Source organism: Anopheles arabiensis, chromosome 3 (assembly GCF_016920715.1).
Source record: "Anopheles arabiensis isolate DONGOLA chromosome 3, AaraD3, whole genome shotgun sequence".
NCBI lineage: Eukaryota > Metazoa > Arthropoda > Insecta > Diptera > Culicidae > Anopheles > Anopheles arabiensis.
In genome coordinates this window covers 79493653-79517731 of record NC_053518.1, presented here as the reverse complement: position 1 = coordinate 79517731, position 24079 = coordinate 79493653, and the positions used below count along the sequence as shown (strand labels likewise).

The following is a 24079-nucleotide window of genomic DNA, read 5'->3' as shown; positions in this document are numbered from 1 at the left end:
GTCACTCTGCGCCTAACCCTACAATCAACGATGGATAAAACACCGAACTTCCGACCCAACTTCCGAACCATTTGCCCCGAAACCACACACCGTACACAGGCACACTCATCGGTGTCTACCTGCCGTGCATACAGAACATTTTCGGTGTCATTTTATTCATCCGTTTAACCTGGGTTGTCGGTACGGCTGGAGCCATATTCGGGTTTTTAATCGTATTATGCTGTTGCTGTGTGGTATGTTGCCGTGTCGTCTACCTATTATGATCTTGCTTGTTAAATAATCGCGCCCATCCGCCGCATTTGCTCGCTGTGTGTTTTGTGACTGTCTTCCGGTAGCACTCATCGCATCATCGCATCTGCATCCGTTCGCTGCTGACTCGATTATGAGTCTACTGCTCGTGTCATCCCGTCATCCTGTGTTCATTAGCTCATTTTAGTCATTTGCTTTTTTTCGTTCAAACTTCCTCGTTGAGTTAATCACATCGTCAACTTCCCCCTTGTTTATAGCTGCTCGTGGAAGGATTTATCTCTACCTTCTTTTATTGACAATACTCAGCACGATTGAACAACTTTACTTTACTGTTACAACCGTAAAACCCGCCCGAAACGCCCGTTCCTATTCCTGTTCCGTAAAACGTGCGCAGCGACAAGCCACACATTGATTTACAACACTCGTCTTTATGGTGCAACTTCTCGCTGGTTGTGCGAGGTTCCCGAAGCCCCTCGAGAGGATATAACTTCTCGTACATTAAGCAATTTCAATCACCTACACACACACACATGCAACAACGGTTCTCGCTGCAGTAAAATCCCGAACCGTCACATCATTGAAATGCAAAACACGCCATTCGGACCGGCTCAACATCGAACTAGGTTAATTTATTCTCCACGCTACCGTAAATCGAACAGAGGCAAAGCCCCACACACACACACACTCACGCACACATACACAGCACACATACACACACACTGTTAAATTTATCGCGGCTTTCAAGCTCTCGGGAGCAGAGCTCCCCGGGAAGTGATGCTGAATAAAATCGCAAAATTGTTCCCAGCTGCCTTTAGAACATGCTCACTTTCTGAAGCTGCAGACAAGTATATGCGCGCGTGTGTGTGTGTTTGTATATGTGTGAGAGAGTGCGAGAGAGGGTTGAGGATAATAACAAAAAAACGAACTATAAACTGGGTCATATCTAGGGAGGAACGAAACTTCATGTTTTATGTATGGGTTTAATCAAACATTCATTTGCATACGATCTGAGGCGCTGTACACGGAATGGCTATCGGCCGATCCGATATTTGCGCGAGCCCAAAAGTCCTAAGGATGGGGGATCTTTGCGCAGCACTAGTGGCCTGTTGAATTGGCCGCGCTACAGTTTGCGTACAGCACACAACACACACCCGGTTTCCCGGTCAATGTTAATGAACACCATCCATTTAAATCAGTAAAGCCTATCCAATCTCGGCAGCAATCCGGTGCAGCAAAAACGGAGCAATCCGGGAGCATCCTGAATCCACGCATCCTGGTGCACTATTAATTCGTAGAAATTTAATCGCGAAAACGTACAGCCATTTTGTATCCCACCGGGGCTACACCATCGGGTTCAGTTTGATTATTTTTCCAATGACGCCGTCCAAAGCGGACCAAACACAGCGCACGCTGGTCGCCATAATGATTTGTGAAATTTTGCCCGTAAGGTGCCTAATGAGGTTATAGAGCAGTGGCAGGCAGTAGTGCGTCTAACGAAGTGTCGAGTTTGCTGTCCTGGTTTTGTGCAACCGTGCACAAAAGCCACAAAATGTCGGTGGGATTGCCTTGGGGAAGGATGAAACGGACGAGCTGTGAGCAGCTGTTTTGTACCACCCATCGTTATCGGCGAGAGGGACTGTAATTCGGACACAGTCTAATCTAATTAATGTCATACAGTTCATGGACAAAATATCGGTACCGATCCCGGAAGAGCTTAGCAAATAACCTGAACTACGAGGTTCGGGCGCTCGGGCGCAAATGAACCGAATGTGGACGTAAATGAGGACAACCTCTTGAAACGTGAGCGTAAGGAAAACCCGTTGCGGATGGAGCTGGTCTTAACCCACAGACCTTCAGCTCTGGGCGGCTCCTGCAGGGGGAAAAGACGTGAAGAAAGACAAAAAAAACCCCAAGCGAACTACGCCTGAACGAATCGAATTAATCTCATTCCCTTTCTGATTGAGGACTATCAATCAAAGGCAATCAATGCGTCCGCCTTGAACGTTTGCCGGTGGCCTTGCACACGACACCCAGGTCGCTCTCATTATGAATTTCTGCTTGCTCAGGATGGCTCGAAGGCTTGCGAACGCGACTACGCATCATTAAGAGGAGCGAGTAACCGTCCCAAGGACGTCCCGGTTTTCTTTTCCACCGGTTCGGCACGCACACACACACAAACTCTCTTTGCTAATAGATGCAAGCAAGCAGCGGTGAAAACGGTCGATTAAAGATCGACATGGTCCGCGGACCAAGGAATAGCATAGCATTTCGCCGCTCAAATCAGTGCCTTTTGCTTCACGCACGAGGCAAATCCTAACGCACTAGTTGGCTTCTGGCTGCTTGTGAACGGAAAGCCGAGCGGATAAATTAACGATAATTAATTATTGTGTTCACATCAGTGGGTAGGCCTAAATTATGGCATTGGTTAGGGATTAGTTCTATGAATTACTGGCTTTGATTATGGCCTTAGTTCTATGCATTTCGGGCTTTTGCCATTACCGTTCTACGAAAGAAATAGAATGCTTTTCATTAAAGAGTTGGTAAACATTAAAAGCCAGACTAATAAAGTTCTGCAGAATGACTTCTTTGCTGGCATCTGTTCAATAAGTCAATAGATATTGAATGCCTTCATTAGATTAATTTTAACACATTGTAAACATAACATACGATTGTTATTTTTATATTACGAAAATATTAGCACAAACTGCTATTGAGACAGCTGTGTGCATGATTATAGCCTTGAGTTAATCCTGGTCACGGCACCAATAACGGCGCGACAGTTAATCAATCATGGGTTCAATCATTGGTTAATTTAATATCAAAAATGGCCATGTATGGCTTTGGATGCGTTAGTAAATGAAACAAAAACGATCAGTCTGTTGTCTATGGCCCGATCAAAATAATGAACCAAACACGCTTTGTAAGAATCTAGCCTCCTAAACTGATCACAAGTACAGTGCCTCTAATGAGCAAATACTCCAACCTTGACTGCATCATTACAGGGTTTCCCACGATTTTTTGGTAAGTTCCCATGATTTTTTGGTGCGTTCCCAGGGTTTTTTGATCGTATCCCATAGATTTTTGGTTCGTTCCCATAATTTATTGGAATTTTCCGATTGGATATCAATACAATTGGACGAAAAAATTCTGGGAAACGGTCAAAAATTCGTGGGAACGCACCAAAAAATATGGGAACCTATCAAAAATTGATGGGAACCAACCAATACATCGTGGGAAACCCTGTATGTCATATGCTGTTAGGCAAAATCAATTGAATGTAAGCCTTCTTGGAACCATTCATATTTCCCTGTTTCGTTGGAACAATCACAATCCATACACACACACACACACGTACACGCATTTCATTGGAGTGTCCCTAACGATTCCAGCAAAAGCAACCCAATAACACGGGGATTCCCCAGTGTAAGTATCTCGGCTGACTTGTTCCAACCATCTGCGGGCGATGTAATCCTATTACACATCATTTGCTAATCTAGAGCACAAGGCAGCATCATCAGTTTCGGCAGTACCGGCTCGTGGGACAGCGTTTGTTCTTTTTTGTTCAACCGAGGAAAGAGAAATTCGTCCCACCCGCCACACATGCTGCCGAGTTCGGCACACGCTACTCGTCTCTTCGGCTTGTGAATTTAATTTACTTCGTTACCGAAGAACATATTTTTCCAAAACCGAGAGCGCAGCCATCGATGTTACAGGCCAAAGCGTAGAAGAATGCTACCCACTTGCTTGGTTTCGTGAGCTCATTTAGCAGGGCGGATATTTTTCAGAACTCGAGAATCGTTATTTATCTGCCCGGCTGTTTCGTTGCTATTGTCTAGAGCATATACGCCGGCCTACAGCAGCTGTTTGATGATGCGAGGACAAAAGGACTATTGCGGTCCATCAAGCGAAACGATGTGAAAACGCGCTAGAAATTCCTTCCCAAACCACTCCATTCTGAGGTAAAGGACATTACTTTCTATTAAGCTTTGTCTAGCGGCGTGTTCCTTCCATAGAAGACCAGTCGATATGCTTTGCGATCGCTGTGTCGTGAATGGGTGTCAGCTTTCGTGCAATCGTGCGAGCACGTACCAGAAGAAATAAATAAAGAGCCATAAATAAAATGCAACCCCTTCAACACAACGGCACTTCCGACTGTGAGGGTTTTGGGGTAGTCTTGACACAATACCTTGAGGACACTCATAAATTTGAGATGAGGTGGAATGTCCAGCTGCTGCTGCTGGACCTTCTACATGACCTGCTGCATACTTTCATAAAAGCTTCAGTTTGATAGGCGGAGATATCTGAAGTCTGCTCAAGTTCTTTGTTAGGCAATTTCTGCACGAACAATCCGAATGGGCATGAGCAGTTAAAGGGCTCTTCATTGTGCGCCGGAATTTGCCTTCGATTGACTTACAAGATAGCTTGTTTTGAATTTCAAGCCCGTTAACCCTTTAACGGTTTCTTGGAACCTAACTTTATACTGTACTTTGGGAACAAGTCCTTTTCTACGGAATTAGTTATACTGAAGTGTCATCGTGTGTGGATGCTAACTTAATTCTCCACTTCAGGAAGGTCAACGCATACACGTAGCCCTTTTATCTCATTAGTTCATTTCATCGTCTAACCTTTTCCTCACCACCACTCCCCCACAATCAGTTCCAATTATTAGTATCAGCATCATCATCATCATCAACAACAACAGCATCTTCCTTAGAATCGGCATCATCTTCACCACATCATCTCTCGCATGCCTGCCATAGTAGTACTGCTCGCTTTCAGTTTAAAGTTTTCGCACACTGAAAAACTTACGCCCGAAACTATGCTAATCATGTTGTGCCTTTCCCTCCCGAAAATGGCCTCTTTTTCTTCTTCCCAAACCCACCAACCACACCACCGATCCGCGGATGATGACGACGCAGACGATGTTGACTGCCATCTCCATGTCGGCTATCGCCACGAACGGGGTGGTACCGGCGGGCGGCAGCTATTTCATGATATCGAGGTAAGTTTACGCCAAAACCATTCACCCACTTGGACCAGCGCCAACAGGGCGCGACTCCGAAACGGCCAAGCAGGGCAGTTAGATCCCGCACGCAGGCGGAGGTTGCGGTTCCAGCTGCTCCGATAAGAAGCAAACTTTTGCTCTGTAAAACGCCCCAAAACTGTCAAACGAACCAACTTTTGCCCGAACCAAAACCCCCGATACAGTCGAAAAAGGTCCCAACCTGCTGGAGAGCTGCGGCGGTGATTCTTGGATTTCGAATGCTCTTTTCTGCCATTTCTAGACAAACGATATCTTGATTAATATAGCACAAGCCATTCCGTTCGTTTTTGGGGTGAAATAGGATGCTAATGTACACAAACGACAACAACCAGGAAGTTCACAAGTCAATTAACTTTACCACATTTCCCAGAGGACCGAGACAGTAGCGCTCTACGTAGGATGCGGTACTGCTTTCATAAATCCTTCCTGGGTAGCCTATCTAGCATCTTGGAATAACGTCTCGTGGCAACCATTGTGACCTGTTTTTTTTTGCCTAAAATCTGTCTCAAAACCGATTAGTAACTGCTTCCTAGGAGCCATCATTTCGCCCAACACAATGACCCCAAAGGAAATACCTTAAATTATACTCTACGACAAGCCTAGGTCCCGGAAACGAAAGGCCAAATCATGAGCTTTTTCTCACACATACACTCGCTCGCTTGCTCCCTTTTCCGTCAAAGGCTCTTCTCAAATGGGTCCTAAGAATGTCTTCATTTCCTGCCTGACACGGCGAAATAAAAATTTCCATCCCCTTCGATTCTTCTGAAGATCGCCACGAATTGGAGTTTTTGGTGAAAACCGCCCGGACCCATCTTACCGGGCGGACGGAAAGACGGTTAACCTTCAATTGACTCGGCAGGAGGGAGATGTCCGAGTTCTCTGAAAACGAGTTGGTCGAGTGTTACAACAACAAAAATAACCACCCAGCAAGCAAACGGGGGTAGGGAGGAAACATAAATAACACGCTACATAAAATATGCTACAACGGTTGTCATAGTGGTGTCAAAGATGTCTTTCCTTCCTGACATCAACCTAACAGCGCGATGGTCAGTTATTGGAGCTCAATTTTCTGAGAATTTTCATGAATATTTTTTAAGCTTTTTGAAACGACCAGATGTTTTGAGTAACGAAAAGGCGTCACGTGTATGGGAACATACGAAACTTGACACTTTTTTCGTTTATTGTACGTGATCAAGATATGGATATGAGAGAATTAGCTTTTGAACATCCATTGGATTTACTAAATAACGCCCATACATGACAAATATTTAAGCACTTGCCATCTTCGTGTTGATGATTCAAAAAAAAATCATAGAAGTTGTTCTTCTATTTTGAAAATTTTTTTTTTGAAAGAAACAATCAAATTCAATACAACTAGTGATACAACAACTGATAAAAGAACCACATCTGACGCAACGAAGCTGCTCTCGATCTTTTCCTACCTCTTTGCACTGTGGAACATTCAGTACTATTCGTGCCTGCTTCTTTACCAGCATCGCCAGCACACACACACACTGCAAGCAACTTTTATGCTTGTCCTGTGAACAAAAGTTGGTACCAAAGTTCGCGTCAAAGTTTACTAATCAATTCTTTTCCGTTCTCTTTCCTTCTGCCTTCAATATGGAACGACCTCGACGACGACGACAACGATGTACGTCTTGCGTTCGGCGCGTAACGCAGATCGCTGGGGCCCGAGTTTGGTGGCGCTGTCGGGATGTTGTTCTACACGGGAACAACTTTAGCAGCCGCCATGTACATAGTCGGTGCGGTAGAGATCGTACTGGTAAGTAGGCAGTCCGGTTTTATGCATTTTCCTTACACACCTCCCGTTGCTCATCGCCCAAACTCAAGCTACAAGCATTCGTAATTTCCGTCGCTGAACTTTTACCACCGAAAGAAACCAAAAAAAAAAATAACACCCCAACACGACAAGAAAACAAGGCCAAAAACGAGCGCAAACGTGGTGGAACTTTTCTTTGTCCATCATAATTTGGACGTTTATATTGGAACTTGTTTGCCCGCGACCATCATTGCCTCCCGGTATCGCTAAATGAATCCGGTTGTTTTGTGCTGTGCAAACAGGCCGCCAAACCGTATCGGTCGTACGTATAATGATGAACAACCGTCATAACTGGCGTTTGCAATTAGTTCGCATGTTTTATGATATGGCCACAACAACAGGTGCACGACGGCAGCTTCTGGGGAGTGAAAGAAAAGTTCGCCGTAGATCAAACCACAAGTGGACAAGGTAGAGCAATGGTACGCAAATTGGAAACCTGAGTAGGACAAATGCTGAATGATATTATAGGTTTAATTATGTTGATTGCTAGTATGTACATTCTAGGACCAAAACGGAGGTTAAGTTAATATTCCTACAATATAATTTCTTTCCAATGTTCGACTACAACGAACGTTGAAGTCCTTGACATTTTTCAGAAATTATTGGTGTGCCTTTACGATGCTTACAAAGGTCTCAAATCCTCTGCATATACTTCTGTAAGCATTAACAACGCCTTTAAAGACTGCACTAGTATTGAAAGTCTATTTTTCTGTTGGAGCTGTACTAAAACTCCTCGATCCAAGATAGAATAAATTTCAATCAGATCTGCCGATACCTGCCCGCACTGGAAACATTTTCTTCCACACAAAAGTTGATTGTTTCGCCCACCTACCCGAACACCATCTTCACGATATACGCTTACCCAGTACGGTAAGCGAACCCATATTCCAAAGCAAAACAGAAACCGTAATCTTGCCATCTTCAGCACACCCATAAAGTCACATCTCAATACCCACAGTTGCCACCGGCGGCAAGAAGAGCTCGATTGCACAGGAAAGCTACCACTACTGGCTGACTTATATACGCTCCTGTGTCGACTTCACACTATTCCGTGTGTTTGCTGAGCTGCTGCTGCTGCTGCTGCTACTGCTCCAAGCCACCGTGCCGTCGTTGTTTTCCTGAGCGATTTTTTCCCCGGACCAGGCCCGCAATGTTGCAGGAAGATTTTGCCAGCCATTGTAAGCGCCACGTCTATCTTTCACTTTCACGCCGAGCGCCCCGACCTGGCACATAACTGCCTTCCGGCTGTTGGAAGTGCTCTCATACATCACTCCAGCCTGCAATGCAAACACATACACGCACGCAATCTCTAGCCTTCGCGTTAGGCATCGCGAAGGTGTTGCAGCCGGTACTGAACGAATGGGCATCCTTGCAACAGTGATCCCCGGTGGCGAATCTTTTACGTTTTGCCACTTTTAATTAAAATCTCTCCCGGAACCCAAACTGTTTTGTTTCGCAATTCCGTGTATGTGTGTGTCTTGTGTGAGTTTAAGCGTGCTCAAACAGACGTGGCTAGGCTTGGATGGGAGTTGCAGCTTGCAAAACCAGAAACCCAAAGCTTACATCCGACCGCGAAAGTATGTGCAAAGGAAGAGAGCAACAAGACTCACAGAGTCGGGGTGCTTTCGATCTGCTCGCCAACGACTGGTACAGAAAAACGAGCTGAACAAAGCTTAGTCGGGTGCATTGTATTGGGACGGTGCTTCGGGCGTTACACACGAAGAATGCCAACCAGACGTGGTGCAAGAAACAAATCAATGTCTGGTGATTGAGTTGCCCCTGTCAATTGGATGGCAATTGTAAAGGAACTTTAAGATGTTGGCGAGAGCCGAGTTGGAGCCTTTAGGAAATTCGTAAATTAAAGAACTTGAGTATTTGTCTCCATTTCAAGCATTTTCGTTTCTTTGAGATTCCTTATATATTCTACAGGAATTCCAGATCAATTCCAAAAGCAACACATTTTCAGAACGCAAAACAATCGTATCATTAAACGACCAGCATGTACTTGTAGATTATGATCTACATATTGTTATTACTTGGATGAGAGTTGTTGAAGGGCAATACCAAGCGTGAGTCAGTAGCAAAAGTAACTAAATCCTGCACGGCTATAGCGAGATCCTCATTTCCACTGTATGTCTTTATACGTACGTACATAGAAGTAACCATATCACACACACACATACATTATAAGATACGTCTTCTTCTACGTCCAGTTTATGCTCAACGACCACAATCTAATCGCCACCAGTATTTCTCCCCGTGCATAATTTCGCACGACTCTCCCGGGACAGCAGCACGGCTTCTCGCTCTTTTGCTCCAATCGTCGACCTACGGCAAGGTTAAGACATTAACCCGCAGGCACATCACGAAACACGGACCAGCACACTAACTACGCACCAAACAACTCCCTGCCAAAATCCGGTGCCTGACGGGAATATTTAATTGAATTAGGAACTAAACATCAGAACGTGTTCAACAAGCCGAAAATGCTCGCCCAAACCCTCCCGAGCGCTAACCAACTCCAGCCAATTTCGCTGATGCCGCGTTTGACGGGTCCCAGCAGAATCGAACGAAAGAAAGCATGGTGCCATGCCTATCGGTATCGATCGACGGCGGGTTGAGGTGGGGTTTATCAATGCCCCTTCCGAGTACACGCACACACTGGCGCCTCGGGAGAGCATTGAAGCGTGCCGATTCCGAATTCCGAACAATAGTTGACAGCTTTCGGAGTTTCGGCAGAAGCAGGCATGAAAAAACTGGGATGTGTCCTTATTTAGGTGCGGGCCAGCATGCCCACCCACCCACCGCATTCTGCCGTTTAATCATACTCGATTGGTTTCGAAAATTTGATCCAGCGAAATATCGATTGAGCTAAGGAAGAGCAAGCAGGCAAAAAACAAGCCAGTTCTGCCCGGGCAAACAGCATACGTGTGTGTGTGTGTGTGTGAGAGAGAGAGAGAGAGGAGCGAGAGAGTAAGAAAGAGGGCATGTCTCAAATCAATGTCTCAAGTGTCGCATCATCAAGTACACCTTCCTCGACGGTGAAGGCGTGGGATGTTGCTTGCCATTCTTCACTGCATGTGTTGTGCGAAAAGTTTCAAATCTTAAATCAATCGATACGTCCTATTGCAGAATGTTGGGGACGTTTGGCTTTGCTTCTTTTTGAATCAGCAAATGCGTCGTGTAGAGTTTCTGCAGAGTATTGTCTTCTAGGTGAAGTGTTGTAGAATTTCAACACTTTGAAACTTAATCCAAACAGCCAAGGACTTATTGTATGTACCACTTCAACGTTATGATTGGCTATGAATGCTTATTATCTCTTGCATCTTCCAAATCGTTCCATCTTACCTAGCCTAATTTGTGGTAGCCGCCTTTATTGGGACACATCTTCCAGTTCCGAACGCGTTCAACTAATTACGCCACCACCAAACGATCCTTCGCGTTGCTTCTACACATTTTGTCTTCGCTCGAGACGTTGCAACTGACTCGCGTACAAGGACGTACATACCTCGCCGGTGCGGTGTAACACGAGACAATCATTTTTAATTAACCCTACGTCGTCATTTACACAAAGCACAAATCTCGGCCTCCACCTGACGCTCCGCCCAGCATTCCTGGAACGTGCGGTGGTGCGGTTACGGTGCGGTGCGCCTAATTAAAAGTTATCTCTCGTCGGTTGTGCTCCTGTCCCGGTGACAAAAGGAACGCGGCTGTTGTCGGCACCAAAAGGCACTTGACCGTGAAAGGTACTCGAGATAAATTAAAACGCTACTAAACGTTGGCACGTGGAGCTTACTGTGAGAAAAAAAAAAGAAAGCTTCAATGGGAAGTTTGTTTTTTACTCACATCGTCCAGATTGGTATCGGGTTTCGGCGTCCCCCTGAAGTATGTTAACTTGTGTGAAGCTTTATTTCGGGTGACATTAACACGCACAGACACTTCTCTCTGTATCTATTAGAGGAAGAAAAAACACCAACAAATGGGGCTCGCTAGTGCTCGCCATGTTTTCCAATGTGGTTACTTAGCGTCAGCATTTATCTTAAAGTCTGCCCTCCATCCAACGCATTCACCGGCGCTTCACAAACAAAAAACCAGACCCCATCGTTCATCAGCCTATCGTTGTTGAGAGTGTCGTCTTAATTGAATTCCATCGGTCGCCACTGTCCTTTTTTTGTTTTGTTTTCGGTTGCCCTGCGTTTTGGATGGATGGGAAAGTTCTAATGATATTTATTCAATTATCCCCGGTCCGGTGGTTTTTAGCCGATGGTTTGAATTTACCCCCCGCCCCGGCTGACGGATCTAATTTTGGAAACGTTTTTCATAAACATCTTGCTGACGGGGTGCAATTGAATGAAATGGTGGTGTTTTATCGTGTTATGATGCGAAAAGCACACTTGAAAGCTATCAAAATAATAATCCAGCTGAAGTTTCGTGTTGAAACCATGTTGACGCTTTCCAGTCAATTAGTATATGAGTTGTTGTTAAGTAGGTTTTTTGTGAATTGATGTCCTCGAGGTATTTACGTTTCATGCAGCTATTTGCCTACGTTTGTCTACATTAGTCCAAATTTGCGGTGCAGCTTGCATAACTTCCGGCGCTTCAATCATCCTTTGATAAATAATTGCCAAAATCGAATAAAAATCTCAACTAACACCGTTTTTGAGCCCAAGTACACAATGTTAGGGTGCTTTTGAACATTACTCAACTATAAGTAAACATATGCCGCTCAATCCATATGCTGATGCCTTTCTGAACAACTGCAATTGCCACTAAACATTTGCTTTCTCCAAATATTAACTTCCGCATATATTACCCAGGGTTCGTTTCTTTGATGTTCATTTTGTTGCAATCAAACTGTTTCGATTTTCGTTTAAATTCATTTTGTACTATTTAATAGTCCATTATTGATTTTGAAGTTATTGGGATACGTTATTGGCAAATAAACTCAATTTATTTTTGTAAATGAAGGAACCAACAAAAGTCTAGACTCCTTACAGCAAGTGGATCAACTTAAAGGGTTCATTTGTTTAGTTACAATAGAACGAATTTCAGATAGTTATCAATATTTCAGTAAGACAACAAATGTTTACTTATAGTTGAACAATGTTCAAAAGCACCTTAACATTATTTATTTGGGCTCGAAAACTGGTGTATGTTAGTCTATTTTTTCATAGATATCAAGGTAACTGATCTTATTGAATTATTGAAGAGCTTTCGTCCTATGATCCTATGTCCTAGTATGGCCGTTGTTATCATTTAAAGTTTATATGCCCGTTAAAGTGTAGTAGTAAGTTATTTTAAACATACTCCAAATTTAAGAGCTCGTTTTACTAGCTCATCCATTTCCTACAATTGGAACCAAAAAATGGAATTGTTTACCAGTTGAGACTAAAAAAAGAGTTTGAGCCCAATCAACGAACGATTCCTATACGGAAGCGTGTGTGTGTGTTGCGTGCCGTACTGTAGTAATCGAATAATCGAATCGCCTCTTCTGCCCAAGTATAATGACATTAATGTGCGTAATAATAGCCAATATCGACCGGGTTGTAGCGGTGGTTCGTTTCCACGGTCGGCTGAGCGTTCCGGAGATTCCAAGCATCGAGTGCCGGAAGTGTGGCCTCTTGAGCTTTGCCGTTTTTTTTTTTTGCACACCGCTCTAGGAAAGGTTGGACGCACACACACACACACACACACACACACACACACACACACACATGTTTGAAACGAAAAGAAACGAGCAGGGATCCCACGTCTATTTATATCACCGACACCGAGCACTGTTTCTTCACTGCTATCACTTGCAGGCGGCATTCGTTACGCGAACCACGAAAAAAAAAAGAACGAGCTACAAAACCGTTTTACCGAATATTTCCACACCCATATCGGAATCGAATCAATATTCATGTATTCCAAAATTCATTGTCACACCGGATCGGTCCGTTTCACCCGGTGCACGCGCTGTCACAATTTATCCAATTGGCAGGTCTATCAGCGGCAGCGCACGTTGGGCTCGCCATGCTGCACCATCCCTCTCGTTCCGGTCCCGGTGTGTCAAATTGGACATTTTACAAGGTGTTCTTGCGGTATGTGCCGTGTCTGTTCTGTGCTGGCCGCGTGTCGATTATTTCTGACACACCGTTTAACAATCTGTTTGAAGGGTTTTTTTTTGTTGCTGGTCGTTTTTTGCGCTATACCCACCTCAAAACCATGTGTATCGCTTCACAACACTTTGATCTCACGGTTGCACTGTAGCCCGTGTATCCTCGGTGTGGTGTCGTTTTTCGTCCTTTTGGGTGGGCTGAAAATGGAAGATACGACGCTCGCTGTGTCGGCGATGTGAAATTCAAATGGGAAACGCACACTGTTACTGTCACAGTGGTAACTGTCCTGTCGAACCCGAGTCCTGTACAGCGCTCGTTTATTGGCTGTGGTTTTGTACTTTATTGCGACCGGCCACCTCGTGCAAAGTTGTTCAAAACCCCGACCCGCCTTAGGCGACCGTCTCATCGTTCCCCGGATGACATTGAGCGTCCTTCGAGTGAGCGTTTTTGCCACATGCTAACCCAATCCCCGGGCCAATCGCCCGGTGGTATGCTGGGCAACCTTATCCGGTTGAGAATTTCCCCGGGACTCTCGTATCCCTCGCGCACAAGATGGGCTGCTTTTACCCGAGTAAAAAAAAAGGGAAAGTCCAACGCCTTTCCGTAACACCAGCCCAGCTCAACCGTAACGAGCCCGGGGCTAACAGCTCTCTGGGTCACTGTCCCAGGACGTCGTTCTGTCGCTCGCTTTCCACTGTCCTTGCTTGATTTCTCAAAAACGGGTTCTTGTTGGACGGGTCACCGATGCGGGATGGGATGAGAATCAGGTGGAATTAAATTACATTTGAAATTGCCCAAACGCAAAAACGGGGAACCGCCCCAATCCATGATTGGAAGAAACCCGGTTTCCCAATGTGTCGTGCCGAGTGGCTGGGGTCGGATCCGCTTAACAAGGGCTGGCCCCACAATGCGGGAAGAATTGTTCGAAATTAATCCAAAATGCCCGTGTGCACAAGAGGAAAGGCACGGGAGACTGTTTTGGCCAGCGCGAGCAGAGCAAAAATCAACATCATACTCCCTTTCGATTTGTGAAGCAAGAAGAAAAAAAGCAGCTTCACGAAATAAACACGATACAGACATGCTCATCTAATTTAGATTGCCCCTGTGTGTGCCTGCGAGAAACAGCCGAACGAACGAACCGAGCCTGTCTGTTGCCGGTTGCTGTCCGAAGCACGGCAAACAAATCAACAGCCCCAGCGAAGAAGCTTCCAATAGCTGTCCAAAGCAATATAAAACGTCCACGCCCGGATGTGCTATTAGCAGAGCATTAGAACAGAAGCATCCAAACAGCAGACAGTGCACAAGCGTAACCAGTGTCTGGAGGAGTATTTACTTTTCAGAGTGCTGGAGCTTTCGAAATTAATTAGCATGGCTGCTAAAGTCCATTGGCAGAGCGAACTGGGGCACTGGGTACTTATTAATCTATGGTGTAGTACCAGGCAGTGTGGACTGAGCTGTTCAAACATATTAAATAATTGCGCAATGCGATGCAACAACGCACGTTTGCTGTTTTTGAAAGCAGGGCTATTAAATTTTTATTTTTAATAATAAATTATAATTTGATGAAAGCTATTAGTTTGACCATTTACTACGGAAATAAAAAAAAAACACTGGTGTATCCTCGACCAGACGTACTATTCTTTTCCAGGGGCTATGCACGGATGTCGCTAAGAGATCGTGTTGAATCTGTTATTGTTCGTGTATTATTTTTGAAAATTAAATTATAAACCATAAACTACAACTAAAATTACCCAATCTTCAGCGGTATTATATGCATTACGATGTGACAGGATTTTCCGAGTCAGGTTTTCCAATTTCTACAACATTGTTCGTTGATTGCGACATGTTTTACAAATGCTGTAAAATGCTGTATTACCATCACAATAATGTTTCAGTTTATCCAAATGATTTTCAACACGTCTCAAGCTAGATTAAGTTTCACAGTTCTTTGTGGTGTGTTAAGAATCATGCGTAAGTTCTGAAAATTTAATTTGATGCATTTGACATCTGTTGAAAAACATCTTGAAGGTGGTGAATAATGATGAGCAGTAGCGTTGTGCACTTTGGAGGGCACCAACGACTCCGATCCGACTCCGAACCACTAGTTCCGCCCGGAATCGAAGTCGTCCGGAGTCGATTAGAGTCAACCAGAATCGAAAAGTTGCGCGTGCACTGCGTATACAGGCCTATGTTTCGATGTCTTGAGAACCGATAACGGACGACTCCCGACGACTTCAGACGACTACGGCCGACTCCGACTCCGAACAATTCCCAAGGACTCTTAGTTTCGAAATTATCCGAGTCTGATCGGAGTCGATTCCGGACTTTTGCCAAGCACATTTTTTATGTGCACATTCGAAACTTGGCTTGGAAAACCCTCTATCTTCGCAACACAAGATATTACGATACTGACATCCAGACTGTGAGTAAACATTTAAGCTTGACAGCCTGTAGTACGTTTCTTTGTGACATGACTACTGTATGACGAATAAAATTTTAAAAAAATGTTAAAGTCAATACGTCAAACAACCAAGTAAAAATAAAACAAAAAAATACAAAATGCATTCAAACATTTGAGCTCCAAATTAGAGTCAACTGAAAGCTAATTTATTAAATAATCTAGTTGTTCTTTATTGCCATAGCACTAAGTGTCTTGTGCATTGAGCATATTTGCAAGATATTTTCTTTAAATAAACCCCTAATTTCGCAATGAGTAAAATCAATGCAAACAGAATTGAATGTTAATAACAGCAACTCAGCAAAAATCCAACGCCTTTCAACAAGCGTCTTAATAAGCTGCTGATTTTTCACAAAGTTGAGCTTTAATTTAAATTTAAATTAGATGCTTTTGTTGGCAGCCCCGAAAGGCTTTGGGGGAGGCAAAAACCAAACGAGTTGATACATACCGATGAGTAATGAACCACTCAGCAAAGCATTAACCCCCTAGCCAAACAATTTCCAAACTCTCCCACCCGGTGCGCTTTGTCTTACTTTAAGTTGACAAAGAATTTGCCGCTCGTTACAAAACGGCTCGCACCGAGCGGGCACGAATCGCTCCCTCCCAACCAAGCAACATTTTCCACCCGTCCTCACGCTCCAACCGGGCAGCACATGAGCGCCGTTCATGAGTGCCGTGGTTAGCCGTGGTGTGCCGCTCGACAATTTCCCCCCTGTCAACTTAACAAATCATCGCTTCCCAGTTCGCCAGTGCCGCCAACGATGAATTATCGCAAAAAAAAACCGTGCGCCCACCGCTTCCGAGTGCGCTGTTTTCGTGGAAAAGCGGTAAGAGAGCCTGCCGGGGAAAGAAAAATCTTCATCCCACCTTCATCCCTGACAGGCCGTTTTCCCCTGTCGGGCCGGGTGTGGCAGACGCGATGATTTTCATCCTTCCGAACATTAACTGTGCAATGCAAAAGGCTTCTCGACCCTTGCCGCCGCCGCCGACGCCCGAAAAGAAAAAGTGAGCAAAGACGGCTCCGGTCGACCCCTGAAAGTTAATCCGATTACCGACGGAAATCTTAACTGTTTCGCACAAGTGAGCTCCTTCCTTTCTTGCGCACCCAAACACCCGACCGGAAAGGGCGGGGAAGGCGCACAATGGTGGTGTGGGTGGAGGTAGCGAGAGGTAAAGAAGCGAGAAAAGCCCCCGGTTTTTCGATCTTGCTGCAATACTGAACTGTTTTTGCTTGGCAGAGCGTTTGTTTCTTTTTGTATGTGTTGTTGTCTTCCGTTCATACCTTCCCGTGTGTGTTTGTGTGCTCATGTCACTCCACAATGTGTGAAGAAAAACAATCTTTTCGCCCTCAAATGAGCGGCAGATTAATAAATCATTTTCCGATTACTTACATATTCTGTTCCCTTCCTTCTTTTTTTGTTTTGTGCTATTTTTGTGTGCTTCTCTTTCCCTCCGCACTAATTTCAAACACTCCATGGAGGGAAGGAAAACGTTTTTCCCGTTTAATGGAGAGCCAATCAGAAAATCGAAATCTCTCCATGTTGTACTTAAACGCACGAAAGCGCGCCCGAAACGCACGAAAGCGCGAACGAAACGCACATTACAATATGATTCCGATCGGTTTCTCGGTAATGAGCTTTCTGTTCGCTAAAGCTCGCGGCAGGGGTTCCCTCGCCTGCTTTAACATTGCTTCTTGGTTTTGCTACAATAGTTGAATGCACACTGTCACTTTTTGCTTTCAGACAACGTAGCAAAAAACAGTCATTTCCCCACTCCACAGTAGCCGTCTCATCCTGTTTCTCTGCTTTTTGCCTGAAAAAACGGTAAACGAGGCTCGTATTGCGAAAATTGCGTATTAGATAATAATTCGCCCCGAAGTGAACCGGTCTAAAAGAAAGAAAATGGATCTTGGCGGAAAAAGCAAGCACACACACACAAACACACACACACACACACACACACACACACACACACACACACACACACACACACACACACACACACACACACACACACACACACACACACACACACACACACACACACATACACACACACACACACACACACACACACACACACACACACACACACACACACACACACACACACACACACACACACACACACACACACACACACACACACACACACACACACACACACACACACACACAACCCAATACGGACGCATCGGGAGTCAACGAGGAGAAAAATTAGTCGACATCATTAACCGCCGTACGCTGTTCTGCCGGGTGACAGCGACATCCTCCACAGACTGCACGACCCATTTCGCTACTTCATCGGAGTATAAAATTACATTTCACATTTTGGAAATGATGGCAGTTTTCGGTTGTTTCTTCATTCCTCTTGTGCAAGAAGACTACCTTTTCCCCCGTGCCCCGAGACACAGTTTCGCACGAAACGATACCTAATAAGCATTAGTCCCGGGTGGCCCAATCGGAACACGGCGTGGGTTCGCGGTTTTTATGCGAAACCGGTGGTTTCGGCAACTGTTATTAAAATTTAACTTTGCCACTCCCGAAACAATTGGTGTGCCTTTGGTAATCTCTAAACCGTGCAGCTCTGTAACAACTCGGTGGGCAATCCGACCACGTTTGTGCAGGACCTTATTTCACCCTAACGGCAGGTTAATAGAGTGTGAGGTATTTAGAGCATTACCGTAAAGATTCTTTTTTTTTCTTTCGAGGAACCGTCCCAAAAGAATTCCTTTTTGCTTTTCATTGCTTTTTTCTTCCTTTTTGGTATTCCATCTCATCACTATCCCACAGGTTCTTCAAACAGCTTTGCAAAAAGGTTGGATGAACAAAAAAAAAACACCCCGTCTCAACAGGATTCCACACACAGTGTCGAGTGTTTTCTTTTTGATGTAGCCGATAAAATGTGCTGCGGCTTTTTTCCGTTTTCCCTTGCGCACACGGCCTGTTTCTTTCCAGCTTCAAAGTTTTTCACCCTCGCAACGAAACCCGTTTCGGACAAGAATTTTGATGAGCTCATAAAGCACGGAACGACTTCAAAACCTTTTCGGTATTCACATTTACGCATCCACGAGCTAACCGGGCAATCGTTCGTAGCCGGGCACGCTGGAGTGCCTTTTTGACCGACGGCCGCATCCTCCTCTACATTCGAGGTACATGGCCCTTTGCCCTTTTGTGTGTGCCAAATTCCCTTCCGTTTTGCGTTTGCGTTTGCGTGCCCTGTTTGACACTTCAACGGAATTGAACGGGCTAGGGTGGAGGAAAACGCTTGAGGGCTGAAGATGATTGCAAACCCGACACCCGTTGAGCAGGCAAGTAGTAAAAGAACCAGTAGGGAATTGCGCCAGCTTACCGTTTACGCAGCCACACTGTCAAACGTTTGACAAAGGTTAACCGCAACTGACAAAAGCCGCTCCAGTGCCGTGCCAGGCGGGCGGGCGCAATTCGTACCTTTCAAACAGTGGTTGAGCGTGTTGATTGGTGGTTTAACTGTCCTTTCTGTTCAATGTCCGGTTATAATTGTCTGGAGAAATGACATTTTAGAAGAAAACAGCAGAAACCCCCCAATAAAGCTTTTAGTATGATTGCGCCTAAATGTAGGCAATGGTTTTTTAATAAGCTTCAAATGCGGGACCCACTACATTCCTGCATATAAATAAAGTTGTCAAAACTGAATAAGTCGCTTAACAATTGAAAACATGTCTACAGTTTTCAATCAAGCTGCCTTTCATCGATTTCGACGTAATTACCACTGCAGCACAATTCCTCTCGATCGATTAGCCCATTAGCTTCTCTAGCACGTTTGCATAGCTATCATCATCGGGTGGGCTGCCTTCAACCTGCTCCGCAACAACAAATGACTTTTCATCATCATCATCCTTTATTTCCACTGCAACGGCTGCGTGATTGATTCCACATGTTTCTCTCTTCTGCGAAACAAGGCTGCGGTCTATAATTAAGATTGATTCATTTCCATCCGCACGACGAAACGGGTGCGCAACCTCCTCCAACGAGCAACACTAATCTTTCTCTCGCTATCCCGCTCCGTTTCTAATGTTTTTAACATACCACTTCGCTCTTCTTTTCTTCCACCCAACAGACGTACATGGCACCCTGGCTCTCGATATTCGGCGACTTCACCAAGGACGCATCGGCAATGTACAACAACTTCCGCGTCTACGGTACCGGTCTGTTGTGCGTGATGGGTAAGTTGCTGCCGCTGCCAAATCATAAATCGATCGACGAATGCTCTGAAGCATCATGCCACCATGATGCTGGTTTCTGTTTTCTGTACGTATAGAGCGAGCGAGCGAGCTTAGCTATGCTTTTCAACGAGCGAAACGAAAGCGAAAAAAAAAACAAACCCCGATCACCACTCACCAACAAAGGACCGGGGACACATTAAAACGTCAATGCAAGAGGAATCAATGCGCTACTGCACCCGGTAGCTCCTGCAGCGCAGTCTCGCGTGTACATTTGTTGAATCCTATTGGAAACCCTCCAAGCCGTTAATCATTCGCCGCTCGCCGTCCGCCGTCCACCTGAACTCGGTTTCAGGCCACGATTTCCCGTCCTTGAAACGAACTCGCGGCGTAACGGTTCAGCCATGAAATAACTTTACCACAGCACGCACCCAAAAACCTGACTGCCACCGATAAATCACGTCCAATTTGTTCTACAGTGCTGCTGCACATGCACATACCGATCTGCCGGTTCGCGGTTTAGAATTTGCTAGCTTCACTTCGCTCAATCGCTTTCTGATTGGCTTTCTGTTCATTTGTATCATGTGCGCTCTGGTGTGCGCGGCTGTCACATAATGCACGTGAATGTAATTTCCCTCCGCATCTTCTCTTTCCACGCCCTCCTGCACAGGACTGATCGTGTACGTTGGTGTAAAGTTCGTGAACAAATTCGCCACGGTAGCGCTGGCCTGTGTCATCTTCTCGATCATCGCTGTCTACGCTGGCATTTTCGATAACATCGATGGAAACGATAAGCTATTGTGAGTATCGTGGGGGATGGATCTCCCAGTTCGTCAATGCTACCTGGGACAAATAATTTGGGAACAGGGTATAGTGGGAAATTGCCAACGGTCCTTTCGGTTTTGTGCGCTGGCTTTGTTCCATTTTGATACCTCCAGGGGGGAGGCCTTGTGGTTTTATGTCCACCGCCCACCACACGGTCATGTTTAACACTTACCAGCCACATTTAGACATGTACACCTCAGTGACGGTTTGTGGCTCACGGTGTTTCCTTTTTTGTTCCCTTTTCCACCCCCCCCAAAACCCCTCCCCCCTTGCAGCATGTGCGTGCTAGGAAAGCGATTGCTGAAGGACGTTGCCGTCGCCAACTGCTCGAAGGATGAGGGCGGTGTACTGTGGAACTACTTCTGCGCCTCCGGCGAATGTGATCCCTACTTCAAAGGTGCGTACGTACGTGGTTTTTACACTGCCGCGCGTCCCTGCTCTCCATTACCATTGCCTCTTACCAGTACTCCTACCATGCTACACATTTCACAGAGCAAAACGTTACGCTGGTGCGCGGCATCAAGGGACTGAAGAGTGGTGTCTTCTTCGACAACTTGTTCCCATCTTTCCTGCAGGTGAGTGCAAACTACACTTCAAAACTATCGATGCGATGCGAGCTGGCTTTCCCTCCCAGTGCCGGATGGATGTGCAGCAGTGCGCGGTGTAACGCTTACGGGCTCTGGGCACTGAGCTCTGGGGCTGAAAGATCAAAGACTGTGTGATGGTGATTGATTTTACCAACGCTGCACGCTTACGTGGCTTGTGTCTCTTTTGCAGGAAGGGCAGTACATTGCGTACGGTATGGATCCGGAGCACATCGAACCATTGGACCGTCCGAGCTACAACCAGGTGTACGCTGACCTTTCGACTGCCTTCACGATTCTGATCGGTATCTTCTTCCCGTCGGTAACTGGTAAGTACCGGTGACAGTGCTGAACTTGATTGGCTACACCTTTTTGCGTTACGAAATCTACACAATCCGTATCTTTTGCTTTTCAATTTCAACCACTTCATTTGTTCAATTCTTTCGTGCTTCAAGAATAGTATTTTTGTCGATGGATTTTGTCTTGGTTTGATTGACAAAGACTCTGCATTTCAAGGATTTTTTTCAATTATTGGAATTATTGATCGTCAAGAATCTTATAACAATTTCGTTGGAAAGGATTTATTAACAGCAGCATCTGAATAAGAAAACGACAACGTGCTTCAAATTCATAGAAATGTATTTTTCTAAGCTCATGTACAAAGAAGAAGAAGTAACATCATCTACGACTCTAGATCATCTACGAAAAAATCTGGTGAAAATGTTCAATGCAGATACTCGATGCAAAAAACTAAAGACATGAGCCGCCACAATATTTATTTCCTTTTAAATTTGATAATTTGGAGTTTAAAGTTTCGACTACATGAGCTCGGTTTAGATTTGATTGTGAATTTATTTATCTAAGGTTAATTAATAATTCAATTTAATTATACTGTATTCCATGTGTTTTTTAATGGTAAAACATACCGATGAAATTGAACTAGTTTGAAAGGTCACACTGACCACGATGGAGACGCCTGGTACTTTGTATGAATAACGATGGTATAATATTCGAAGCAAGTATTACAATCGTGTACAGTGCTAGCTGCTTTGATCTCAATTTAGCATAGAAGATTTAGTCTCATTACAAAATATGTAATCAATCATATTCTTTTAATATATGTGTCTTTTCATGTACTTAGTACCATAGTGGCCCGAAGCCTAACCGCAGACTCCGTGTATTGAATCGTGTCCGAATCGTGAATTGAATATGTTTTATTCCGTATAAATGCCCTTATTTAGGCTAGTTGATTTATCAATCATAATGTTATAAGTACATACACTTTTTTTCTTTAAAACAATTGAAAATGTGCAAAAGTCATCTCTTATCTTTTTTTATTTTTGAACATCAAAAGCTTACTACTCAAAAACTGACCCACAAATACGCTGCCAACTACATCATACAGAATTTTAAAGTGTAACTCTTCCCGCACAAATGCGGTATGAAATTCACCGAGCACTAAAAACTGAAACAGCACCAGCTACTAGCCAAAAAATAGTGCTGACTTGCAGCGTCATGCTCATCGCTAATCGTGCTATCGCTGATCCGGCTTCCGAAAGTGGCGTAGTACGGCGAAGCTAGGTAGCTTAATGTCACGAAATCCACGATAGCTCTTCACAGCTGCCAGAATGCTTGACGGTGATTTTTTTTGGTTCGTTCAGTCAGCATGCCCTCTAGCCATTGGGTGCCACAGCTACCTCATTGGCTTCATCTCGAGAGAATATATAGAAAAAAAAATCCCCCAAACGGGTAGAACATCTACCAGCTATTGTCCCACGGCACAACCATAACCAATTCTGATAAGCCACTTGAAACAAGGCGGACATTTTAGACGGAAAACTAGGGTGGAGCAAACACAAGCTCCCGCTAACATCGTCAGCGCTATGGGCACGGATGAGATGAGCTGCGACAGCTACGATGCAATAACCGAACCAGGGGCCAGGGATAATTGCAAAAGTCGTTACCGTGTTGTGGCCCGTGTGGACTAGCGCAGTCATCTCCTCCCCCCCCCCACCGAAAAGGTCGTGGGCTAAACATGGGCCCGCAAACTGAAGAATGCTCGCAGGTTGTTCGCCTTTGAGCCGAAAGTTTTTCCATTTCGCCACGCTTCCCGGAAGGTTACGCTGTCAGATGAAAGGTGACGCGGGTCTGGCCGCGAGAGTGGCATGACTTGCTTGACACGAAGGAAGAAATCTTTCCGTGCCCTTTGCTGATGGGGGTTTTTTTTCGCGTTGCCATTGCCCCGGTCATCAGGTAATTGGTTTTGTTTTGTGAAAGGGTTGGCGTGTTTTTTTGTGTGTTCCCAGTTATCAGGAACGGGATCAATCAAACGGGAAATTGTCCGAGTGCAGTCTGATTAAAAAAGATTTGCTGGGATCTTAAGCTGTATTGAGTAGGGATAAGATGTTTTTCTTGACCGGCAATACCATTAGGCTGCTGGGCCTATTCTTCTAAACAATTTAATTTTTATTTTAGACTTCTCATTTCCGTTGCTTTTTGTCTCCGAAGGTCAAGCATAAAATTAATTTAAATAATTCATGTTTATTCCTTTCTCGTAAATAGTTCAACCCTTTTTATATTGGCAAACATCTATCCGTCAAAGAACTCCTTCAACCAATTAAGACAAATTTAAAAATCACAGCCATTACATTTTTAACAAACAAGCAAACAAGATTCGAGAACATATTAGCTGGGGTTAGAAATGGAACATTAGTAAATAAACAGTCATTTGTGAAGGTCTTTGGGATTATAATTAACGATCATGCTGTTATTGCCTT

At 44.8% G+C, this 24079-nt stretch overlaps 1 protein-coding gene across 10 annotated transcripts in view; it reads left to right on the top strand.

The window, feature by feature from the left end:
- LOC120904394 (solute carrier family 12 member 4) overlaps positions 1–24079 on the top strand; it is a 152348-nt gene that overhangs the window by 104663 nt on the left and 23606 nt on the right. For all 10 annotated transcript variants that reach the window (XM_040314345.1, XM_040314342.1, XM_040314344.1 and 7 more), the window contains 8 exons: positions 100–233; positions 5169–5251; positions 6974–7076; positions 19791–19896; positions 20564–20693; positions 20994–21115; positions 21211–21293; positions 21496–21631. In XM_040314345.1, the coding sequence (XP_040170279.1) occupies positions 100–233; positions 5169–5251; positions 6974–7076; positions 19791–19896; positions 20564–20693; positions 20994–21115; positions 21211–21293; positions 21496–21631 (897 nt within the window). The remainder of the gene's footprint in view (positions 1–99; positions 234–5168; positions 5252–6973; positions 7077–19790; positions 19897–20563; positions 20694–20993; positions 21116–21210; positions 21294–21495; positions 21632–24079) is intronic.